The sequence below is a fragment of the Brachionichthys hirsutus genome, chromosome 4 (assembly GCF_040956055.1).
Source record: "Brachionichthys hirsutus isolate HB-005 chromosome 4, CSIRO-AGI_Bhir_v1, whole genome shotgun sequence".
Classification (NCBI taxonomy): Eukaryota; Metazoa; Chordata; class Actinopteri; order Lophiiformes; family Brachionichthyidae; genus Brachionichthys; species Brachionichthys hirsutus.
In genome coordinates, this window is record NC_090900.1 from 5,951,248 (window position 1) to 5,976,457 (window position 25,210).

Genomic DNA, 25,210 nt, shown 5'->3' on the forward strand with positions numbered 1-25,210 from the left:
CCTATCAAAGTTATACGAAATCTGCCTCACCGATAGGCCCTTAAATCGACCACACACGCATATGTGCAAAAAACTGCACTTAAATTACGTTCATCAGGCTGAGGTTACGATGCCCCCACACTGAAATAAAACACACCAATTTGACCCCGTGACACGCTGGCGATGCATTCAGGGTGTACCCCGCCTCTCGCCAGTAGTCAGCTGAGATAGGCTCCAGCAACACCCATGATCCGCCAGGCGGAAAAGCGGCTGTAGATGAGACGATTGAGGTCGGATGGATGGAAATGAAACGCTTGCGGTTACTATGTGCTTTTGCGTACTTCTGTCCCGTGCATGGTGGACAGGCAGGATGGAAGACCACTGTCAGCTGGCTGGTAAAAAAACACGGGTTGAGTCAAAGGTTTCCTGCAGTGTACTATCAGGCTAGATCTCTAATTTGTCTGCTGCTGTCTCACCTAAAGAAAAACACAAAGGAGACTTTGTGCCTTGGCTGTGTGAACAAACAGCAGCACAGCTGAGTGGATTTACTTAAGTGAAAATAATGACAAACTGACCTCATTAGGAGTTTGGTGCATTTAAAAACAGTACAGATGAAGATTCAATGTATGTCCCCATGAAAGCTTCACCATGGTTTTATGGAGTTAAAAAAAAAAGCATGAGAAGAGATAGTGTTTTCTTTGAACAATGTTTTTTGCTTCAATTTCAGATTGAATATACAGTATAGAATATTGAGACTACACACACACACGTAAGTGATGTGTGTGATCTTTTCTTTCACTTCAAGGGCTGTAATTGTTTTGAGATTTACATCCTCAGTCAGCACACTTATGCCTGATGTATCAGGCAAAATAAACAAATCACTTTAATTACCAAAACCAGCATCACTGGAGTCTGAATAACAGAGGTGGCACTGCACAGTAAGGGGGCTGCTATACTGATGTCCAATGCAAGTTAACACCCAATTAAATGCATCATTATCCACTAAAATGTACAATATATGTGTTAGTTTCAACGTCACTGTCAGCTGCATGCGTGCGGGGCGTGAAGTGTGTGCAGTAAGTGAAATGTAATTATGGAACAAGTGTAAAATGGGTGTCTATTCAGATAGTGAAACATCTGTCCTTCTGTACATCATTCTGTATACATAGAGTATTATTATAATGTTATTGAGCGTCCGGGTGTGGCGTCTGCAAGCACGTCTCCCCGTGGATGTAAGCAGGTCTGTGAAACAGCTGGTGTGCTTTGAGTTGCATTAACTCTATGTGTGTAATGAGTTATCACCTTGCTTTGAGATCATTGACTTTGACTGGGGAAATCTGTAATGACTTTAACACTCCCACTGGCTGTTAAAGCAAATGAGCAAGGGATGCCCGTGTGGTGCAGGGCGACTGCTGTGTGTGTGTGTGTGTGTGTGTGTAAGCTCTGTCTATGCCTCCCTCTTCTCTCTGCAGTGGCAGTTACTGAGAAGACTGGATGTTACCATGGCAACTCTATGGCAGCAGTCTTGATGGTGAAATGATCACATGTTATTAGTTGACTCGAGCCCCCCCCCCAAAAAAAATGACACCATGGGGATATGGATTATGGAGAAAGGGACTGGAGCATCAAAGGGTACAAAGTGGAGAGAGAAAGAAAGAGAGGGAGAGAAAGAATGATGAATGATGATGAATGATCTCTGAACAATCCGTTTTAACTCCAGTGGGGATGTAGCTGGTAACATTGGGGGCCACTCAAGATGAATGATCATCACACAAAAAACAGAGATAGTTGAACAAGAGCCAGAAGTCAGGGCCATTTACACCTCCGCAAAGCCAGAAGATAAATGTACATTTCATTTATTCACTCTCTCTTTCCTGTGAGAGAAAATAAATAAACATATGTTGTCTTTTACAAGGAGCTTCAAACCTACAGGTTGAGGGGGGGTTTTTGGACACTGAAAATAACTTATTTTTAACTTTTTTGTTCATAATGTTCACACATATCACAATACCAATTCAACTGTTGGCATCAAATTTCTTCCAAACAAAAACATTTTTGCATTCTTTATTTATTTGAATGAGGACTTGCGTGTCTCCTTATTACCGTAACAATAAGCATTTAGGACTTCATGTAACTTCATGTTCAACAATATCCTAATTGCGACGGTTGTAATTAGGATACAATGTTACCAGCGATGCCCCCACTGGAGTGAAAATAGGCTGTCCAGAGTGTTTATCACTACGGTGCTGCACCATTGCCGGGAGCAACTTTTGATGTAAAAAAAGAAAAGAAAGAAAGTAGAGCTGCTCCCGACAGACAATAGGATATAAAGTCAGTTTTGAAAGGCTGTTATCTCAAGTCATTGGTATCAAAACAAGTCAGCTTTAAACCCCCTCTAGTTATGTTATAGTTATTTTATGCAATGGGGCAGAAAATAACTCCATATATAAAGTTTTGATTGCAGTCATACCCGGCCCCATCCATAAGACCCCAGTCAATGTAGGCTATGCACCGCGTTGTTCTTTCCAGTATAGCAGGTATTTACTGCTGCTGTATCCATTAAACTATAGAGTGGTGTCGGTGAGATGAACAACCGTGACAGGAAACAGTTCAATAATGGGAAAAGTTGTGAGACAGACCTCCAAAGTCTCTCTAAGAGAGGTTATGAGGCGTACTGCATCATCACAGAGCCAAATACTACCTAAGGGAAAGCGCAATGTGTCTTGCTCTTTTGCATTGACTATGATTCCCCTGTCACTTCTGCAGCACTAACATCTCGAATTTAGATACAGTGAAAAGTGGAAGTTGCAGTGAGGAGTCAGGTGGGAAGAGAACACCAATACAGTAGGGAGAGGAGATGTGACTGGCTTAGAGAGAGTGGCAAGAATGCAAATTGAGTGAGAAAGAGTGAAAAGAGACGGATGGCTGACAATAAAATAGTCCATTTGGATGGACGACAACATGGGAGAAAAAGGGAAGGCCAGCCAGCCAGCCAGCAGCAGCTTTTTAACAGAAAGTTGCAAGCTGGAGATTTAACACTGATGCAGGACAGGACACGCACCATGAAAGTGATGTGTGAAGCATCAGTCATTGATAGTCAATCCTCACAGATGCTGTCTTCTGATTTTGTAAAAGGAGTTTGAAATTCCTGAAGGGATCATGCTGGGCAGCTTTTGCCTTTGCTGCAGCATATGGCAGGTTAAGGGGGTAGATTGCGATGAGGCCTTTTCACCAAAACTCTGGAAGGATTGAAGAGAGTGATGATGCGCTGGGGTGGGGGAAGTAACGCCTAAAGATAAGAGAAGCAATGTGGGGAGGAATGCAGAGACATGCATAGAAAAATAGCTGAAAAATAATGTCAAATATAATGGGCAGGGGAGAGGGGGAGGGGGGAGGGGGTTGAGACACAGAGGTGTTATGCAAAATGCTCAGAGACGACCACAGGCTGTCAGCTCCTTAAATGAGAAGAACACTGAGTTGACAGCTGAGTTACTAGTTTAACACAAAGCTGCCAACACCAGTGGTCTCTGGCTGCCTCGCCGGAAAACATGAAAAACATGTTCTTATTATAAAGTCAAAATAGCATCTCTAAAAGGAGTTTTCTCTGTGGTTCTGAAGAGCGCAGGGTCAGATGAATTAAAATGTTGTTGTGTGAAAAGATTTTGGTGATTCCTTACGTGGCAGCAGGTGTTTTAATTATTCTGGGGAAAGAGAGTAAAAGGAGGAATTAAGGAAGCCAATCATCAACTTGAGAGTTGAACTTGGGCAACTGCGTCAGTAAATAAGTGAAGTATCCTTGAACTCTGAATCAATACGAGTACATTGTCTGCTGAATCTGAGTTCTGGCCTGCTTTGTAGACGTGAGGGAGAGTCAATAAAGCATTACGTTATGAGCTTATTGCCTTTTGCTATGTCGGCTCATCACGAAGAATCCACACAAGGGACCAGGATCTTCAAAATACCTGCTGGTAACCTGCTTCTCAACAACATGGACATCATAGGACTTAAGACGAATGAGTCAACACCTGAGGGCCGAAGTTTAAGCTACTGATCGAGATCTGATTCACCAGAGCAAAGACTCTAAGCACTGTCTGGACTGACTACCGTGTAAGGAAGTCTGCAACCCAATGCCCCCACCCTGAGATGGTGGAATGCTTGTTATCATTTATATCAACATAAATTCAATGAAACCGTAAAAAACGAATCTGGAAACTCAACGGCATCAGACGATGACTTGTGTGCTGTTCTACAATGGCCCGAGACCGCTGAGCTAGGTCATCACAAACACAAGATATGAATGCAAGCTTTGATGTGGAGTGATAATAATCTACCTATAACCACTCCCTATACATGTGAGGAAAAGACAGGAGGTGGAGATGAAGATGCTCAGTCTCGTTAAACTGCTTTTCCCCCCTACATATACCCAATCGCACGGCAACCCATCTTCGTTGTTACCTAATTTTGCTGCTTTACATATGATTTCCATTGTTCCCCATTCATGCTACTGTAAAATGCAATCCTAACATCTCCCCATCAGCTCCTAGTATTTGTATTTTGGCCAAATTCACTATTTCATCAGCATCATTGGTCTCAGCCGCAACCACCACCACCATTATCTAGATACGTTGGGGGGATTTATCTTGGTGCTGTTCAGGGAAGATGCTCTTTGATGACAAAAGCTCTCAAAATAGTCAAGCGCCAAAGATTTTCTGACAAAATCATCAATCAAGAGACAATTCATATATATTTTTATTTCGTCTCTTGAGTGAAACAGAGATACCGACCCTACAGAGGTCCAGGAGTGTACTTGATGGAGGGTATCTCAACATGTATTCCTTGAAAGACATGGAATTACAATGAGCACAAATAACCACAGGGAACGAAGCGGGGTCAATGTTCTAATAAAAGACTGTCCTACTGCGAGGCACAAACCACTGATCCACTATTATGCCCTTTCAATTAACAGCATGCCACTAAACTGAAGCTCAAGCAACGGGGTAGAGAAGGTCTTTTGCTCGTGGGACTTTGGTCTCTTAAGTAACATTTGCAAAGCTTAATTAGCCCAATTAGCGCTCTCTCAGGATTCAATGTCAAACACTTTGTTAACAAACTTTTCAATTAAGCATCTTTAAGGCACAGTGTGTGGCTGATCTGGGGAAGATTATGAAGATGAATCTTGCTAAACAACAAAGAAAAGTTAAACAAATCTGATTCATCAGCATGTCCTTACTCCTCTACGAACAAATGTAGAACCTCCTCAGACCATGCGTACACACAAATAATGAAGGATTAGCATTCTAAAAAACTTATAACACACATCTTTTATCCAAGATGTAGAACGTGTTGAAACTATATTAATTTATACAACCTTTAAACTCCCTTTAAAATTTGCGAGAAAAAAATAAATAGGGTGAATATTTATCACCAACATGCACATTTGGAGCCTTCTGCCCTCGTTACATCGTTTCCCGTTATTTAAAAAGTGATGAAAGGGGAGAGAGATTAGCTGGGATCAGCAGTAAATGATCCCTTTTACTGTCACAAGGCTTGTATGAAAGCCATACAACATACTTAACATCGCTGCAATGAACTCCATCAGTCTCTCTCTAATTTAAGGTTTTTCATCTCGGATTGAAACGTGTCTATTTTGGTCAAACCACCATCCCCTTTATGTGGAGGGACATGTGTTTTTGACCAAGATAAGATATAACACGAACCACTCCAGGCCTAAAAAGCTCCATTCCTTTGAGCCGTCACTCACTCGCCCAGAACCTGATGGAGAATATTTTTAACTTGTCATACAACCCAGGCCGGGAAGCGATGAGTCGCTGGACAACAGGCTAAAGTCCTTCCTACAAAGTGAAGCCAACTTGTGGCGTGCGCTCACTACAACAGCGTAACCCATGATCTCCGAGGTGTTGTTGTGTCTAGGATTCTAAGTATGATTTGTTGCTGTTGCATGCTTAATTTAGGCTCCCAACTATAGCACGTTGCGTGCAATACCGTGGCTCCTGAAGGAAACACAGCACACCGCGGCTCTAATTTAAAACCATTCAGCCTTCAGCCTATAAGCGACATTTGCCTAAAGCCAGAAAATAAAATAGAAATGTAATTGCGATATTGTGAGACAAGTGGTGGAATCATTCATTCATACAATTAAAAATAGTATTGAGAAAAAACACTGCACGGTGATATCACCGGCACCCCCCCCCCCCCCCCACATATAATTAAGTTAATTCAACTGTTCATTCCAACTGGCAATTATCATTTAGTTTTAATACATTTGTTGGGAACACGGAACTAAAATCCTGACAATTAACAATAAGAAAGTGGCATCTCGTCCATTTAGAATCGAAATCTAAACAGTGATCATGTTCAGGATGCACGACGAAATGTCTGGCCTGCAGTTTATCTTTTGAGATGGCAGTCGCCTCCAGATGTCCATCTGCTATGGATGAAATATCCCATTGTAAATGTTCACATTCATGCCTGCAGAATAACACAGATCAAAACAATATGTGCCCAGGAGATGAGGCTTACTTTTGTTTCCCCACAATCATGTCCCTTCAGCACTTCAAAACAACTTGTCAGTAGCTGTCAGTTTAAATTAGCAAACTAACGCTTTACGCTACGGCTTCCTGACTCTGGTAAATCTGCAGGCTGTCTGCATCAGTCGCTGACCACCAGGCACCCCCCCCCCCCCCACACACACACACACGCATGCAAGCGTGTCCACTGCCGCACATTATTTGTTCAACATTGGAGACAAATACAGCCAGATTCACACAAACAGGAACAGGCAGACGGTGCTGCACTTTGTACATCGGCAATGGCTTTGCATAACAACCAAAGTGGTAGAAAGCGATGAAGCTGCAGCGGTTTGTCTCTTTCCACAGGTGTTGCCCGTCTCTCTTTATTCTAAAAGTGTCAAAGAAAATAAGTTATTTTTTCATCTCTCATATTTCCTCCAGGGATTTGTAGAAGGTAAACACTCCTCAAGTATGCAGACTCCACGAATAAATGCACGCACACAAATAACTCTTCAGGGGTTTCTTTCTCATATTACCGAACGCAATCACTCACTGTTTGGATCTTTAGTATTGTACTGTATTATTATCGAGGATGTAATTTCATGTCTTCTGTTATTTATATATTGATTTTTTTTCTTGTTAATATCAAATGATTACAAATAATTGTGTTTGATTTACATGTTACCCTATAATACAACACAACTACAATAATACATCCATGGAGAGCTCGTTTTCTGAGAACATGCTGTGATAGACAAAATCAAAAGTAATGTTGGTATAGAACATGCTCCTCTAAAATATTAAAGATGAGCCCAAGGTTGATGATATTTTCTTTTGCGATGTCAAGTCAAGTCTTGAAATATAAGTTTTGAATAGTCTAAAAAAATCCCTGACACAGAAGCTGCAGCATCTTTACTGAGGAGGTTAGTGCAGGCATAGCAGATTTAATTCCTTTCATCAACTCGAGTGATTTTCGGCTGGCTTCTTTCCTCATCCGTGCTGCGATGTGTGTCATTGCTTTAGAAACCCACTTTTAGTGGATCTATAGAGAAATTCACAGCAAAATCACGGGCATCTCATTTCATTAGATATCACAGGCCGTGTCATTCGGTTGACTAAATAACATTCCGGCTTCTATACTAGTTCCACAAAAATTCCCCTCTCTATTTTGGACAGATGCCATCACGGCTTGTTGCTGTGATTGGCTCCTTAATAATGGAACAACCTCATCATTTTTGCTGGTATCAAAGGGAAATGAAAGGCATCTCTTTTACAGGTCTCTACAGCCGTGACTAATGGAGTGTTAACAATCCAAACTCCAAAGTACCGGTAACCAGGCAGAAACCATTGTAGATGTAATCCATAACTTAATCCTCAATATTAAAGATGATCATGCTTGTTTAGTTTTTGCGATGGAACATACCATCTAAGTAACCATAAAAGTTCAGTCAGTCACACTGTCAATGTGCTTCTGTTTTCTTTGGCTTTTAGCGCACTGTAAAAAGTTATATATATTTTTTTGTTGAATCTATTGACAAAAAAGCTTTTCTTTACATATTAGCCATTTGTTTAGACAAGAACACCATTTTTGGGGACAGAAGTTGTAACTTTTGAAAACAGGCTTCTGGCTGGAAGGCTGCTGTGATAAAACACAACTGGTGCTCTTTTGGCCTACTATGGCCAGAATAGCACCAAAGATACAGATGCGGATTGTCTGGGTTTGTTCGTGCTACAGAATGTTGCGCTTTCCTGATGTAGACAAAATGTTGTTGTGTAAACTGTGCTACACCTTTCCACCATAATTTTAAAAAAAACAACATATTTTTTTAACATCTTTGATGATAAACAAAGAAACAAGCCAAAATATCAAACAAGTCTCCAGTCTGATAAAAACCAACAAATATAATAAAACATCTTGAAATATTCTCTGGCGTTAGAGCATCACTAATCTGTATGATACAGTATCAGCATAAAAAAATGTAAAATTTAGATCAAAGACAAACAAATAAATTATACTTCTGTGACCATTTCTTCCTCCTGATAATGTCTGTGTTTTTCTGTGACCCTTAGGGACAAGTGTGAATAAACTGTTTGAAACTGTCTTCCCGAGAGAGTGAGACGCCGCACCAAAAATAATAAGAGGGAATTGGAATAAATTCTGTCAATTAATTGCTTGTTGATTTTAATAACCACAGGAGGCAATATTCTGGAGCACAACGCTTCACTGGGTTTGGAGCTATAAACAGAGATAAAAAAAAAACATTTCAAATGAGTATCTTGCGAATATCAAAGTATTGATCCTGCAGCATTTTATCAACCCATCCTTGACACAAGAGCAATGGCATACTGACAGATTATTTCATGTAATATATTTATATTACATAAAATCAGCTGTATAATGTTATGGCAGCTTAATGAAGACGCTCTTATGCTAGTTCCAAATAAAGCCTGTTTTTAAAGCCGGATTTTCTGTCGGGATTCGAGCTTCAAACTCGATGCTTATGTGGCCTCCAAAGAAACACTCCACATGACTCGACCTGGAGTCTGGGGATGCCACGTGTCACAGCACTGTTTTAAAGATCAATGCAAACAAATAACGGAGGACAGTAAATGAATAAATGACTTTTGCACGGTTATCAAGCATCCTAATAGTCACAGGGGAGAAAAAATAATGAATGCATGAAGGAATAATTTTCTTGCTCCATGAGATATTTTGAGCAAACAAACCCCGACTGAACTCCAGCGGAACGACTGTGATCACTTTGGATCAGTCTGTGCTGTCGACTGCTAACTTATTTGCGAGCTGGTGTTGTCAGACTCTCTTAACCTCAATGCGAACCGCTGGTTGATGCTGGGGTTAAGCTGCTTAGCCACACAGAAGTGCTGTTCGCTTATTTCCTCCGGAAGATAGATGCACAATTTAATCTTCCCTGTGCTTGGAGTCTGACCTACACAGGAGATTTTCAAGCAGCATTGGGGGCAAACTTTATGCGAGTGACAATTCTTTTTATTCGGATGAAATGAATTTGGAGCAATATTCAGGAGCTCCTCTGAAGATCAGATCTTTTTTATTTTAAGGAGATCTCAGTGCAACAACAACAAATGTTATCACGACAAGGACAATGAAACTTGCCGTGTCCTTCAAATAATAAACTGAATTCAAGGTCACTCCCGACTGTTACTGTCATATCTCTTACCTCTGGGAAAAAATGTCCCTGTACGGACTGCCGTGCTGCATGGCGATACCATATCCCCGGTCTGGTGCATTGTTGCCCACGGTGTAGAATGAACAGTCGTCATCGTTGTTAGCAACGTAGTCCAGCACCGCTGCATCCCATACGAAGCCAAAACGACCATTTTTCACCTGAATGAAAAGAAAAGGAGACATTTATATTCACAGAAGCATCTCCTTTACCTCAGGCGATAGCAATCTGTTGTGACTCAACTAAACGTCCTGCTGCATTATCAGGATTACCATTTACCCATACATATTTATGTCTCTTAATTATGCAAACACATAATTAAATGGGGGCATATTTTACTGCATTTTGGCCCATATTTGTGTGTTGGCACCATATTTTATTGCCTGATGTAGATCAAACCTTTATTGATACAGTGCGTGCCACAAACCTACTTACAGCAGTATTTTATGTGGATCCTTATGCATCTCATTTCTTTGTTCTAATTAAAATCTCTGGCCTGCGTCTCTGCTCTTCTTTTTTCCATATTATGGACAATTGAGGTTGAACTTTCAGCCCTAAGCCACCCACTGGATTCCTTGAGCCTTAATAGCAAATATATTAGCAGCCATAAATTAATTCTAACCACTCATGAACACATTGTACATCACATTGTGATTCGAGTGTGGTGATTCAATTTGACGATTGATTTATAAGTCAATGTCTATAAAATAAAACCGTATCTTTAATTTATTGTTTGTGCATCATCTCCAATTGGTCCATTTGCTGACTTACAGTAGCTACAACATACAAATACTACATGATCCACACTGGAAAGGGCGAGTTGAAGGTCTCCAAAGCCATTGGTTCAAGGAGGGGAGCGTCATGTAGTCTGTGAAGCTGCAGCTGGACCTTTCACCAGATCACTTTTGTTGCTGAACAACCTCTTTATGGTGATGTAAATATGGATTAATGGGCTGTTGGATGAGATGAGAGAAATGGGAGAAAAGAGCAAGGCCAAACAGGCAGCAGCACATTAGGAACAAGACCAAAAGCCCAAACCCATGACTGCCAGAACCTTTGCATGATAACCTGACTTGGCAGCGCCGTAGCCAACCTCTTATGATAGTACACGATAAAGATTATGTTCTTCCATTCAGGGAAAACTTTATCGCACAAGAAAAGCGAAGGCAATGTAGTTAGGCAACAGATACAGATCAGCATAGATGCTGCAGAAATGGTCTACTACGACTGCATCGCCAGTGCTCACAGATATTTCATTACCACGGCTTATTGGCATCTTTAGTCCAAAACTGCAGCGCTGCAGTAACTACTGCAGGACGGCAAATTTAAAATGCTTTGTTGCTCACAAATTATTGCCCTGTCTGGGTAGTATTGGCACAATACGTTTTACGTTTTGATCTGCATGGCCTTGTTCAGTCTGTATCCAATATATGTAAAGAACTCATAAACAATCAACAACTCTTTATTTTCACGGGATAGGGAAGAGACTATGCACGCATGGACTCATACACACAAACATTTCTTCCAAAACACTATTTTACATTTGGTATGTCATCTGGTTTAATAGAGGTTTATGTTCTGCTTTTGTGGTTGTGTATGCGTTTGCCTTTGTGTGTGTGTGTGTGTGTGTGTGTGTGTGTGTGTGTGTATCACCTTGTTTATGTGTGATGACTAACGGCTGAGAATTAACAAGTTTCTCTGATTAGGTAATTTTACAGTCTGCAGTCCTCTGAAGTGCAGATGGTGTGTGTGTGTGTGTGTGTATGTGTGTGTGTGTGGGGGGGGGCAGTAATTTACTGCAGGGAATGAGAATCATTATTCGCTTTCTTATAACCTTAAAAAAACATGGAAAGAGGACTTTAATACCCTCAAGAGTAATTCTTAATTCTATTGCTTTTCATTATTGGTTTTGAATTGGGCTTTGTTGAAAAGAAATTAGAGTTCAGCAAAGAACCGAACATTTTCGGTTTCTTTCACTAGATTTAGTTGAAGGGTGCTGAGGACAATCGTGATACACAACATTAAGTGACCTCTGAGGTCAGTAAATGGAAAACAGAGCAAAAGCTGCACTAATCTCATGAAAATAGTCATCACCTTCGAGTGCAGTGCATCTTCTAGTTTTAGTCTAATTAAGCCGGACTTAATAAAATTGGTTTAGCATTGGCAGGATAGTATACGATCACATAAAAAGGAATTATTCCTGCAATGAAAATGATCCTGGAGCTTGTGAAGGGTAAATATTCCTGCCTATGCAGCTGCATTGTTGTGTTTCATAAACAATGTTTGATGAAGCTCTCAATTTAAATTTGCACCTTTTAACGGCTTAGAATTTACGAGCCGCAAACATGTTATTTTATTTTACACGATGAGAACACTCTGAGAGCACCCTTAGTGCTCTTTTTATTTGCCCTCATTGTCACAGGTCTTGTAAGGACACTGGCAAACTAGGTGGGTAATTTGTCCACTTTGGTGAGGTCTCTGTGATTATATAGCAGAGCTGTATGCCTCATGCTTGCATGCATAATGTGACCTGTAATGACCCATACTGCAATTAAGGTGTGGTCCAGGTTAAAACATTTTCATGCATTTCTGACACCCTATAATAGTGTTTCCATGTTTCTACTTAAAATAACATGGTGTAATACTGCATGAATAAACAGAAAAAAAAAGTTATGCAAAGAAGTTTCCACTTACTAAATCCTTCATTGAATAAAGCCTCTTAAAATACACAGTATTAATTTTTATAATTAAAAGATTAATGACAATATAAGTAATAAGATAATTGTGGAATTGGCTTTTAGTGGGTGTGGCTTGGGCTTTCAAGCGTTTTACTCGTATGTGTGGAAAGAACAAAACTCTGAGCACCTGTAGAGCCTCCACCTTGGAGGAGGTATGAATCCTACTGTGATGTCATAATTGTATTCAGATCTGAAATATTTTCTCATAGAAGGAGCAAGGCAAAAAAGGGAGAACTTTTTTCCTCATGTCTGGGACATCTAGACAGATTAGGGATGGGTATTTTAGTTTTAAAACCACAAAAAGTCAATTTTCCATGATCTTGTACTTTTAACAATGTCCGAATTATCATGGTGTGTCTAAAAATGACCGGTTATTTTTGAGAATATAAAGATAATGACAGAGATTTAGCTGCAGGGGGAACCACAAGCGTTTGCAATTACTTTAAGGAGGTTTTAACTGGTTAAATTAAAATTCATCTCTCACATTGTGCCATTCTGTGCTCAACCACAAAACAAACTCCTCAAACAAATCCAATTGTGAATAATGGTGCCCTACTGTGGTCCAAGGTGAGGTACCCACCAATACTTAGAAAGCAGCATTTTGGAGTTAAGTGTAAATCCTTATCATAGGATCAGCTCATGAGAATGATGAGAATGAAAGATCAGAGTTGCATGCACGCTATCCTTGCTATCATTAGATAGCACTTTCATTCGCAGGTCGATTTGAGCACTGTTATTATATTTTGGAGTCAAATAATAACTGTGGTATTGCTTTTAGGCTTTTCTACAAGCAAGCCCCCATAAATGTGTTCAGTTTGAGGGTTTCACCTGCATGAAAATGTCTGTGCTTTGAGATTAGGTTATCATATACTCGCAGTATGTTTATGCAAGCAATGCTCCCCCCACTCCCTCAACGCTACTAGCGACATCTCAAATATGTCCCACTTGTAACACACACACACACACACACACACACACACACACACAAATTTGACATCTCTTCCATATCCAGGTTTGTGTCTCCATTTGTGCCAAATAAATTATCGGTTGTTTTCTTTCCTCAGAGACATTGACAGACACACTTTGGCAGTGACACACTCAGAAAAACAACCTCCAAACACAAACCGAAGCAAATTAGGATGCAGCCTTTGAGACCACGCAATCAAAAAACATCAAGCCATCCACCTATGAATCCTAATCACTGCATTGGACCCTGTTTTTCTATCTCATGATTGGTGAGCTCTCTAATCACAATATCCTTTCTAATTCCTCTTTATTCCATCACTGACATCAATGTCTAATTCATAGCCCTGCTGTTGCATCACTGTTGATGTTTTATGTCTCTTGATTTTATAGGATTTCTGTGACTTAATTGCTAAATTGTGAGCACAACTTATTTTCACTGTGGCTGATTTGTGTTATTATTTCCATGAGAAGGTGCTAAAAAAAGAAAATAAAGATTCATTAATTTCTTAATAATGAGAATAATACTACAATTACAGAACAGATAGATGATGACACAAATAATAAATATATGGTTATGTCACACACAAACATCTGATTTGGCATTAGGAAACAAAGGGCAGATAAAGTATGAATATAAATCATTCTGAGAGTTCAACATCATTTGTAGTCATGAGAAAGATGAGTACAGAAATGTAATTGTCAAGCCGTTTCCTTCTAGTTCATTAATGTTTGAAGACATCAGAAAAGTTTCGCTACACTGATCTTGATTGAAGTTTGTGGCCTTGTTATTATTTCTGACAGCAATTAATTTTCTGTTTCCCTTAACTCATTGAGTGCCAGCCATTTTCAACTCAGCTATATGCTGACTCCCCCAGTTTTTTCATGCATTTGTCCCGATTTTCCAAGCCTCACAGAATATTCTTTAGTATGACTATGCAAACACCAAGCCTACCAAATGAAAGATTAAAGTATCTTCTTTCATCAGAAAAAAAAAAGTGTGTTCATATCATTTTTCTGTTCTGGAATTATTGGCCGTTGAAAAGAGGCAGATTTCAATGTCAGGGTTGGCAGTGAAAGTTTGGGTTATAAAAACGTCTTGAGATGTGAATGGAACTGAAAGAGTTAACCGAAGGTGATACATAAATATGTGGAAACACCCATACTGAAAACTGACTGAAAACATATTGGCAAATTAAAAAAATAGTTATAGGAATTCTTTCATGCTTTTAATACATGTAAATGATGTTAGAAAATGTCTAGAAACAACAAGTAGCAGGCCGAAGATTCGATTAAAATTAGAAAGTTGAACTTTAAGGTTGTCCTCAGTGTAAGAAAGCCCCCCATTTATCCCATACATAGTTGTACTCTTCAAAGTGAACTCGTATACATTCTGACTCTAGTCTAGACGATGCTTTCCAATTCTATAACAGAACGGACCCAATGACCATGCAGGCCGGTTTCAAGAGTTTCATCTAACTCATCCACAGTTCAAACAGCCTAGCTTCAGAGCCCAACCATGTTTAAACTTCAAAACGGATAAACTACTCCAGGGTGCACTCTCTCATCTCTTCCCCCCCCTCGTCCCTGGAAGACATGCCTTAAAGGGCACCCAAACATGCAAAAGGAATAGTAGATTTTTCATCTTTCTCTAAGTATTATCCACGATATACCAAAAACAGTCTTTTCCCTCATTCATAAATTACATCTTAGATGACAAAAACTTTTCATGTTGCACACAACAAATTGGGCCCGGGTGTGAAGTCAGTTTCTTAAATGTTCATTTTGAAGCCTTTAAGCAATGGAAGTGAAATCATTCACACAAGGGACATTTAACTGCTGTGCTCATTCCAGTAGGGAAACACTGATGAAATGGCTGCAAAGCACTAAAAAACTTCAAGCATGAACTCATGGCCATAAAAAAGGATATTTTTTACCAGTTTTTGTCCATGCATTATTTCATTGTTGGGTACACAGTGGCCAGTCTTTACCCATCAATATTTTCGACTCCCATGGATATCATTAGCACAGGGAATCCTGGTTTGACCAGGATTGGATCTGTGAAGGATTTTATTTGCTTGGCATAAATTCAGTCTTTTCACTAAATCAGGCAGTATGAATTTTGGCTAACATGTTAATGGCCTGCCATTATTTTGTAAAGATGCAAGACTGTTGACTCAGCCATATCATGTCTCATGTCCTCTAAAAAAATATAAAGACAGTACACAAAGCTACTGGTGGATGAATCTCGGATGGAAAATGCCTGCCATGCAGGTGGCATCAATCCCTCATGAGACATTCTGTCCAACTGCTTGCTTCAGTGGCAACAGTTGCCTTTATCCCCTGAGATGCAATATGACAACTTCTTTGCTCCTTCTCATCTGCTTTCTCTTTTTATTTAATTATCCTTAGTTGTCATTAAGCCTCTTTGTGTCTTCAAGAAGAAGAAGGGAAAAAAAGAAAGAAATTAATCGCCCATTGCCATGCTGTATGCAAATCTTTGCTCATAACCCGTTAAGCCAATGAGAGATTCGATAGTGGAAAAGAGGAGTAATTGGAGACAGATGTTCGAGAGACAGATTATCTGAGCTGGATCAGTGAGCCAAAACTAAGATGCCAGCCTTAATAGGATCTGGCAGAATTTCTTTCTTTCTCTCTCTCTCTTTTTCTTTATTTTGTTCCACTATATTTTTCATAATGAGGTCTTTCAATTATCTGCTTCTGAAAAGTATGAATCTTTTTTTATTTATTTATTTAAATGTATTACAGTATATCTCTAGTACACAAAGAGGGAAGGGACATTGCCTCATAATAATGCACTGTATATTTAAAAGGTGGGACACTTTGAGTCCAGCCTTTAAAACAGTGTTCAGAAGTGTTTAATGTGTTTAATAGGAGATGAACACACACTCAATAAAACCTAGCTTGTCTTCATCACATGATATCCAATGAAGGAACACGTTTTCTAAGCTATATAAAAACTCCTACTGCAGTTTTCACAAAACACAGTTGAAGGGTGAAAACATGACCCGCCAAAGAACACATTCGATTTTGTCACTTTTCTCGTTTGCTAGATGCATCCACTCATGATCATGGGATCGTTTTACATGCTGCAAGGCACGTTAAATTAAACTGTTCACCATTGCATTCAAACAAATGTTGCGAGTGAAATGTCCCTCGAAAACATTACACAATCTGTATTCTCCATTCATTCTCTCCCTTTAATTACAATCTGGACGCTGCTTTATAATGGCTGACTGGGCTTGGAATGTTCTGGGTGTTTCATGTATTCCAATGAAACTTTTACAAGCTGTATTTGACTATTAATTAGGCATTAGGTTATAAACTAACCCTTAGCTAGGAAATATAAAATATGCTATAAAATGTTTTGCATCTTCAAAGTTGATAATCAGCAAATAATACATTACGAATAGGTCAGTGTTAATCATGATAAAATCACCAATTTGGAGGAGCTAGCTGTCGCCTCGTTACATGATGCTTGGTAATAGCTATCTTAAATAACAGGTTAGGTATCATGCTAGTGTAGTTACTCCAGCCTGTTAACACAAAACTGCATTCGTTATTAACCGAGTGAGTGAAACATTAGGACAATAAATTATTGCATTAAACTATAAATCAAATGAAAACCCTGATTATACCCAAAAGCTTATGGAGGACATTTTTGTCCTTTTAGCTCTATCTGGAACATTCAAGTGTGGGATCCATTTAAACAGAAGCGCAACATAGTGATGTCATGGGTTTCTGTCCCACTTTTGCCCCATTGCCCAGCAACACAGCATCAACAGTGGAACCCAGGGAGTCCACAATAAAGCCAAAGACAAAGCTCGTCAGGCTTCCAATTACATGAATTAAATTCACTCCGCATGACCTGATGCAGTATTTAACAGGGCGAACATGATAAATAAAAGAAAGAAGAGAGAAATAGAAAGAAGTAAACACAGACAGCTGAACACACGAACAGAGAAAAGATATCTAGACGTCTTTATTAAAACTCCTTTGTTGGAGGAAAGAGATGGTTTGTCATCTCATGTTTGTTCTCAGCCTAGATATTCTTTCCTACTGTAAGTGAAACAAACAAAACAACACACAACCAAAACAAGGGCAAGAAGTTTGACGTGCAGTTTCAAACTAATGCAAAATACACTTTATTGTTGCATTTTATTTTCTGTTGCTGTGATCTTAAAAACAACAACATAGCAAACTAATCAATACTGTCAAGCTGGCTGCACAAAGAAAACAGCTTGAAAGAGGGAGAGAGGAAAGTTAAATCTGTCAGAACAATCCAGCAGCGACAGAGTGAGCATACATATAAACAGTATATATTAAACATGGCAATTTCAGACTTGCAAATGAAATGCAAAAAGCTGAACATGCAGTTCTCAGTGAAGTATAAGCATATCAAGAAGCTCATTGCTAATACCTGGAATATTTTGTGTTATTACAAAAAAAAGTGACCTTCAGCACATAAAACACCATCAGTTTGCTCAAGCTCTGCAGACAGACAGACTTTGTCTCCATTTGCATGCAGCCCGCAGATGCAACTGCTTTCAGGACAAAATCCAGAAATGAAAGTGGTCCAGAGAGCTTTCCATCTCCCACTCTCCCTGCAGTGCCAGTTCATTTGTGACTGCATAAATGTGGTCTTTAGCATTCACAGTTAGTTTCTCTCTGTGGAACAGAGTAACTAAGACACACTCAGGCACCATATTCATTCTTCCTATATCCATTCCAACTACTTTATGTACAAAATAGTGCGTGGAATTCTGATTTTGGCACACTAGGATTTTCTATGGTGTATAAAGCTAAAAGCAAAGTGCTTAAAATCAACTACTAGAAATTTTATCTGCAGATCAGATGACACCATCCATCCATCCATCCATGCATGAGCAGGCTCTGGCCGACATTATTACTGTACATTGATGCAATACATTATTCAAACTAGCCAGATTAGGGATTTTTTTTTTTTACAGCACTTCTATTTTAATATATGCAAATATATTAAATATATATTATATATGCCACTGGCATTTTATTGGTGCCCATTAATGATGTAATCATCAGCAGTACTTATTCTGGTAAGAGACAATTAAATTAGCCTCTAGTGCAGACATGGGCAAACCCAGGCCCGGGGGCCACGTGCGGCCCGTTGGTCTTTTTAATCCGGCCCGCCGAACTTGTCCAAATTATGTCATTAAATAAAATTGTATAATAATTAAACCTCATTCGTTTGACCTTTTCCCTGTAATGCTACCTGTAAAAGGCCAAATCCTTTAATGCTATAGCTTTCATGCGTCATTTATATTCGCTCACACAAACACTCCATCCATCTGTTCTTGGTCCGGCCCCTCTGTCAAGTTTTAGGACCCATGGTGGCCCGCAAGTAAAAAGGTTTGCCCACCCCTGCTCTAGTGCCATTGATGGCTTGTCTGTCGAGACAAGTATTGTAATCAGTAAAAAGAAAATCATGATTGTGTCAACCATGACTTCAAAACGTCTTGCCCTCAGTGGACACGCTGAATGAAATGTTCCTGCCACCTTGTTCATAGTGGAAGATCAGTAACTGGCCACAAGGTCTTTCCAGTTAAATAACCCCCCACCCTGCCCGAGACCAGACACCCTATGGAGCAATCCTATTTGGCAGCTTTATTAGTAATGGTCAAGAAGAATGCAAATTAATTAAAACTTTCTGCTTTGCAAGGCTCTTAGCTGCCAAAGTAAACCACATCACGGTAATCATCCCCCTTGACTCAACACTTTAGTCGCCTCCTGGGACCAGGTCATCGGCAGAGTCAACTACTTCACTTACAATTAAACTGCAATTAGATTATAAATGCTTGCATGATAGATTAGCGCAGCTGCAAGAAATTAAATCAGTGAATCTCATAAAATAATAAGTCATTAAAGGGCATAGGTCTTTTTTGTGAACTCTGACCTTACAGACCTGAAAGGGCTTATGGGTGCTTAGAGAAGTGCTTAATGATCATACATAGTTCAAATTGTCCTTGTTTGTGTAGTGGAAAGTGAAAAACGAAAGTCTGCTGATCACATAAACTGTGAGTGAACATTCCAGTGAAGTTCGTGACATATTGTTCACCTGTGTAGATATGAAAATGAAAGATAATTAAACTGACTAGAATTTTAAATAAAATCGTATTGACACAAAATAAATGTCAGATTTTAAATACCTGGCTTACATGTGGGCTGTTTCCAACTTTCCAAAAATCGCATTGAAAGTTGACCCTTTAGAAATGTGCTGTTTTTAAAAGACAGCGCCACTTCATGAATAACATTAACTATGATGCACTGTTATAGAATAAGCAAGACAAGACTGTAGATAAAAAAAAGTAAATAAAAGTATCCTCAACCCCCAAAAAAAGTCATATAAAAGCAAAATTGTACATAACTAAAGGATATTAAAAGGCAGGATTCTGAATATCATGTTAACATTTTACATGCAATGCGGTTTTGACCGTGTACAAGCCTGATTAAACGCATGTTCAATGCATCACCGAGAAGCTGAGAATGAATTATCATTGAAGCCTCAAATCATATCACTTGATGGTAAAAGAAAAAGCCTTGCTCATGCTGAAGGGGTGGCATCAGATTTGGAGGAGTTTTAATTGGAACCATGGGAAAGAATTAGGCAAGGAGAGGAAATGATAACTGATACACTCCTGCTTTTCCAGCAACAGGTGGAAAAGGTGCTCGAGTGCTTCCACACCATCAGTTGCTGTAACGCTGCCTCCCAAGGGTAATTAAATTGTGTGACTTTTTCTCTCTCCAGCAGTTGCTAGTTATCAGAGAACAATGTCAATTTCAGGATAAATTTTACCTGCAGGATCTGAAAATAGAGTCCCGTATTACAAAAGTAAATGAAGAGAGAGAGAGAGCTGACTGGCATCCTGTGCCATTATCTCACAATGGCAATCCATGCGTCTCCAAAGGATAAATGAGCAGCTGGTGTTGGATAAAACTAATCTTCCAGATCACATGGCCTGATTGGTCCTGTGAAATATAACACTTTTAAAGCATATGTCATTGTAATGCTTCTTGACCATCCTTCTTTAACCAACTTGAAGATTTAGCATGCGATCCATGAGTGTTTTTTCCAGTCACTCTTGTCATGTAATGGTGTATCTTTTGTTTGGCTTGGCCATTCAGAAACAAAGACCTGTCAGTGGGAAAGGTAAGATCAGTCATCAAGATAACTGAGAATTCATTTAGTGGTGCATCCATTCCCAGAAACCTGCCTCCAACATAAAGTCAGAGCTGAGCTGAATGTTAATGTCTTCATTATAAATGGCTGCAGGTACGCAAGACTTGAAGTTTGATGGCTCTACGTTGAGACTGGCAATGAGTTTGCCATTGAAGGTCAGTGTTCGGTCATGCAGTCCATGAAAGGAGTGATTGGAACCGAGGAAATCATCTCTTCTGTGACTACTTAGTGAGTCTCTGCATGTGTCTCACTGTTCTTCTATTTAGGCTTTCAGGATTTTTTTTTTCTTACTGTCAAGGCACATTAACTGCAAATCATTCAGTGCTGGACTGGTTTTATTAATATTCATCAATTTGATGTGTCTCTTATGGATTTCTCACTTTTTTTTGGGACACGTTTCAGGATGTAGCTTAACAAAATATTTGAATTTCTATTATAGGTTGATTGTCATATTACAAGGTTGACATCTGTGAGTGGTATTTTAGGCTACATCTGTATTTTATCATTAACAGGGACACAAATCCAAATCCCTCCCTCCTCTCTTTCCACCATTCTCCAGACTGTAATGCATGACTGTCTGTGTTTGCATGAGTCCATTAGTTACTGGCATTAAGCAGTCTCCTCTGCCTCAGACAGATATAAAGACACAAGGCATGACAACATGTAAATAAGGACAGAGGAGAGATAGAGTGAGGGGAGGGAGGCGAAGACGGGAGCTAGAGAATGATAAATGAGAAAACACCTTGTTACTGACCAGAAGCAAAAGGGTAGAGAACATAATGAGGAGAAGGGATGAGTAGTTGTCAAAAAAATAAAAATAAAAATAATAATGTAGAGGAGTGAAAGACAGAATACAAAAAAGGGAGGTGGATGAGAAATTAATTGGGCTGAGGATGAGGTGAGGATAAGTGAAAGGGTTCAATTGTAACCGAAAACTCTTCTAACGAAACCCTTCATATGTTTTATGTCTCCTTCCACCCCCTACATTTTCCCACTAATTTATCTGCCATCTGGTAATTGAACTTGCTACTTCCTCCAATGCAGGGGGGTTAGAGTGATTCATCCATTTTATCTTAGAAATTAAGATGCTATCTAAGGGTTAGCCTCAGGTTGCAGATCTGGCTACCGGACATAGACAAAGCAGATGAAAAACATATATTTAAAAAGCTGCCTTTGTCTCTTCCTTTCTTTCAGCAGGGAGTTTGTCCCTTCGATTAATACTGTTTCCTGATGTTCTTCAACTTTGGTATTTGTGTCTCTTTTGCTGTTAATTGGTTTTGTGTTCTACTCCATTTTTTCCTCTCAGCCAATATATGAGTTCATTTCAATTTCCTACAGGCCCATAAGTGTACTAGCTAGTCTCGGACTTCAGTAATAGACAAAAATGGAAACAAAATAGATGAAGCATTTTAATTTCATAGCCTAAACTGTGGTATTACAGTCTCCTTCATATCTTGTAAAATCTAAATCCAATTAGGTATCTGTTCTTCCTGTGATTTGATTCCTTTAAGGTTTCGTCTGCTCATTTCTGTACCTGTTTGCACATGTTCTTCTAGAAATACAGGCCAGCCTACATTCCCTCTCTGCCTTGTTATGGTGGGTTGTCTCATTAAAATAGTAAAGGATACAGTTCAGGCTTGAAGCTCATTATTGGAGGATTTCCATGAAACGATATATGCAATCAGAGTGAAACTAATGCTTTTAAATCATACAGAATGTGAAATGAACGCCATGGCTTATCCAGACTGAACCTCATCATGACTGAGCTGGATAAATAAAATGAAACCAAACAAGCCATTTAAGCGCAAGTTGCTTTATGCATTTGTTGCATTTTACTCTTTAGTGAAATATCACACAACAAATCCTTACTGTTTGGAAAGTTTATTACGTACAGATTTTGCACTCACTTTGCTTTTGCACCATTGAAAAGTTTGGACACAGTTATATACTCCTCTCAAAAGTTTAAGCTGACATTGTCAAACTGTTAGTTATATCTAGAATTACTGGAAAGCATGACTTCTTTTAAGGCCATTTTAATCAGCAATCTTAATATTAAAGACAACATTAAGATGTCAATTGCAAAAGGAAGGCCGGTATGGAGGAGATAAACTGTAATACAACAAGTCTGGGTTGCCTCAGTGTTAAAGTGAGGCTCTAAAGCCAGAATTCATTGTGTATAATAGAAGAGTGAAGCATTCAGTCTCTGTACTTCTGTAGAATGTTTTTCAGAATTTTATTTCCACACTGAATGCTGATTATATTTCCTTTATATTGCCTTCCTTTCGCTCCATCTTTCTGATTAGCCATAGAACTGCTCCTATAATAATTCCTATCAATCTATAGAACTGCTGCACTGTTTAGCTTCCTTTCTGAGAATTAAAGAATTGTGAATCAAATGTTGAGTCGCTGCTTCAAGATACTCTGTGTGCAGTGGGATATACATGCAGTAAAATGTATACACAATATATATATCTATATACAAATATAGTAGAATTATTTGTGCCCTATCTTCCATTTCCTTGTGCTGTTAATAAAGCAAACTCCTCTTACATCCCTTCTTTCACTCCCTCATTTCTTTAGTCTGGTCCAATTTGTCACATCTCTAGCAAACATGCCAGCTTTTAAATCAGTTGCCATAATTGCCAAGAGTGTTTCCTATCCATCTTTCCCTGCCTCTTTTTTAATCTCTCATCTAACATTCATCGATTTAAAATGCCCCTTTTTAATTTGTGCAATCTCCTTTCTTAATATGGACTGGAAATTCTCCTTCTTCTGCATTCCTCTTTCCATCTGCTCTCCCTGAATCTGAGTCACAACAGAAACACCGTCAGCACACGGGGAGAGAATTGTAACAGCATAAAAATATGTTTGGTGTTTGGGCTCGTTGTGTTGAATCCTAATGAGCTTTCAGACTCTGCTGGAAAATAGCTTTCTCTTATGTCTTGTCAGAGTGATTTGCGCTACTAGAAAATATAAAATGAGAGAGCACAGCAGCCAAAAGACCTTTTCTCTGGTCTTACCTGCAGCTTGGATATTACGGAGAATATTGAAGCGGTCGTACTCAGTAGGCACACAGACGGACGTATATCAAGGCAACTTCTGCTGAGATCTGATTCAAATCCAATAAACAAACACGATTTTTGAAAATGGTCTTGTCCCAGCAAGAGACGAGGAGGAATAGTAGTCTGAGTCCTGCCAACAAAACACGGCTGGGCCACCCTGCTCAGTAACCTTGGCAACTCTCCAACCAATGGCTGCGAGTCCAGGAGCCATGTGTGTGTCTGTTTCTTACACTGACACAAACAGACACACACAGTCAGAGGTCTCCCTGCCTACAGATATCTTGTTGAGTTTGATTTTAGAGAGGCATTAGAGAGACCTCATCATTGAGAGCGCATGGTCATATGAATACACCTACAACTACACACACGCAAAACACACACACACACACACGCACACACACACATTGTGCAATATCCAGGATTAGGGACCGGAATCAAAAACCGGTTCCCAGTGTTTCAATTCCTTGGAATCGTTTGCTAACGATAAATCCTCTGTTCCCCTCCTCAGGCACGTTTCCACAAACTTCATGGAAATTGGTTGTGGTGCTGATCCCATAAATATACTGGTTTTAATAAAATGTTTCATATAATGTAGTGTAAATATTTTCTTTAAACTTCACTGTTAACAAAGAGCCTCTAGCAAGGAGTGTCTAGGAAAGTGGTCCCATTACAAAATAATATAATTATAGATATCACAGAGAAAAGTTTTATTTCCTTAATTTAATTAACTTTATCTTCACCCTGATAATTTAAATTGAATTTCTTTATTTTAAAATTGAATGTGCTTATTGTGTAATTCTTCAAAAAAACATGTTTTAATCCATTTAAAATGTGCTGTCCTTGATTTAAACAAATTAATTCACCCAAGTAAAAGTAAATAAAATAAAAAAAACTAATTAATTGATTTCTGTCATGTCTGCACATGTCCACTTAGTTTTGCAGTTTATTTAATTAACTTGGCCTAAAACAGGCAGCATGATGGAGCGGTGGTTGGCCTCAGGTGTTCAGTTGCCTCAGGGCAAGAAGGGTTGTTGCTGTTGTCTGTTTTACTCTTCAGCCTTTATTCTTGTTAAAGTAGCTATTTTGACTATCTTAATCAGCCTGTAAATTCATGTTGAACAGGTTGTGGGCAGAACATATTTCTCCCATCAATCAATGAGTATGTTGGCTAGAGTTGCTACACACCACATCCTAACGCTAACCCTGCGACAACAATGCAAACTGGGTATCTTCTTCGGTTTCACTGTCATCCTACCTCTTAAATTAATATAACAATACTGCTACATATAAGTTTTACTTTAAGGATAATATGGTCTGAGCTACTTAATGCAACCTCATGATAGGAAAGTCCATTTATAGTCATTTGTAGACTAACTCTACTTCTCTCTGTCTCCCTCTTTCTCCTCTCTTACCTCTAATTGGGTCTTTATTTTTTTTTTCTCTGGCTTTTAGGCCCATAGATGAATCCATTCAGGAGCTCAATAATACACACGGAAAT

At 39.2% G+C, this 25,210-nt stretch overlaps 1 protein-coding gene across 1 annotated transcript in view; it reads right to left on the reverse strand.

Annotated features, from left to right (window-relative positions):
* Positions 1 to 25,210, reverse strand: part of grid2 (glutamate receptor, ionotropic, delta 2) — a 275,340-nt gene that overhangs the window by 12,022 nt on the left and 238,108 nt on the right. Inside the window, exon 14 of the mRNA XM_068738374.1 lies at positions 9,707 to 9,873. Within this exon, the coding sequence (XP_068594475.1) occupies positions 9,707 to 9,873 (167 nt within the window). The remainder of the gene's footprint in view (positions 1 to 9,706; positions 9,874 to 25,210) is intronic.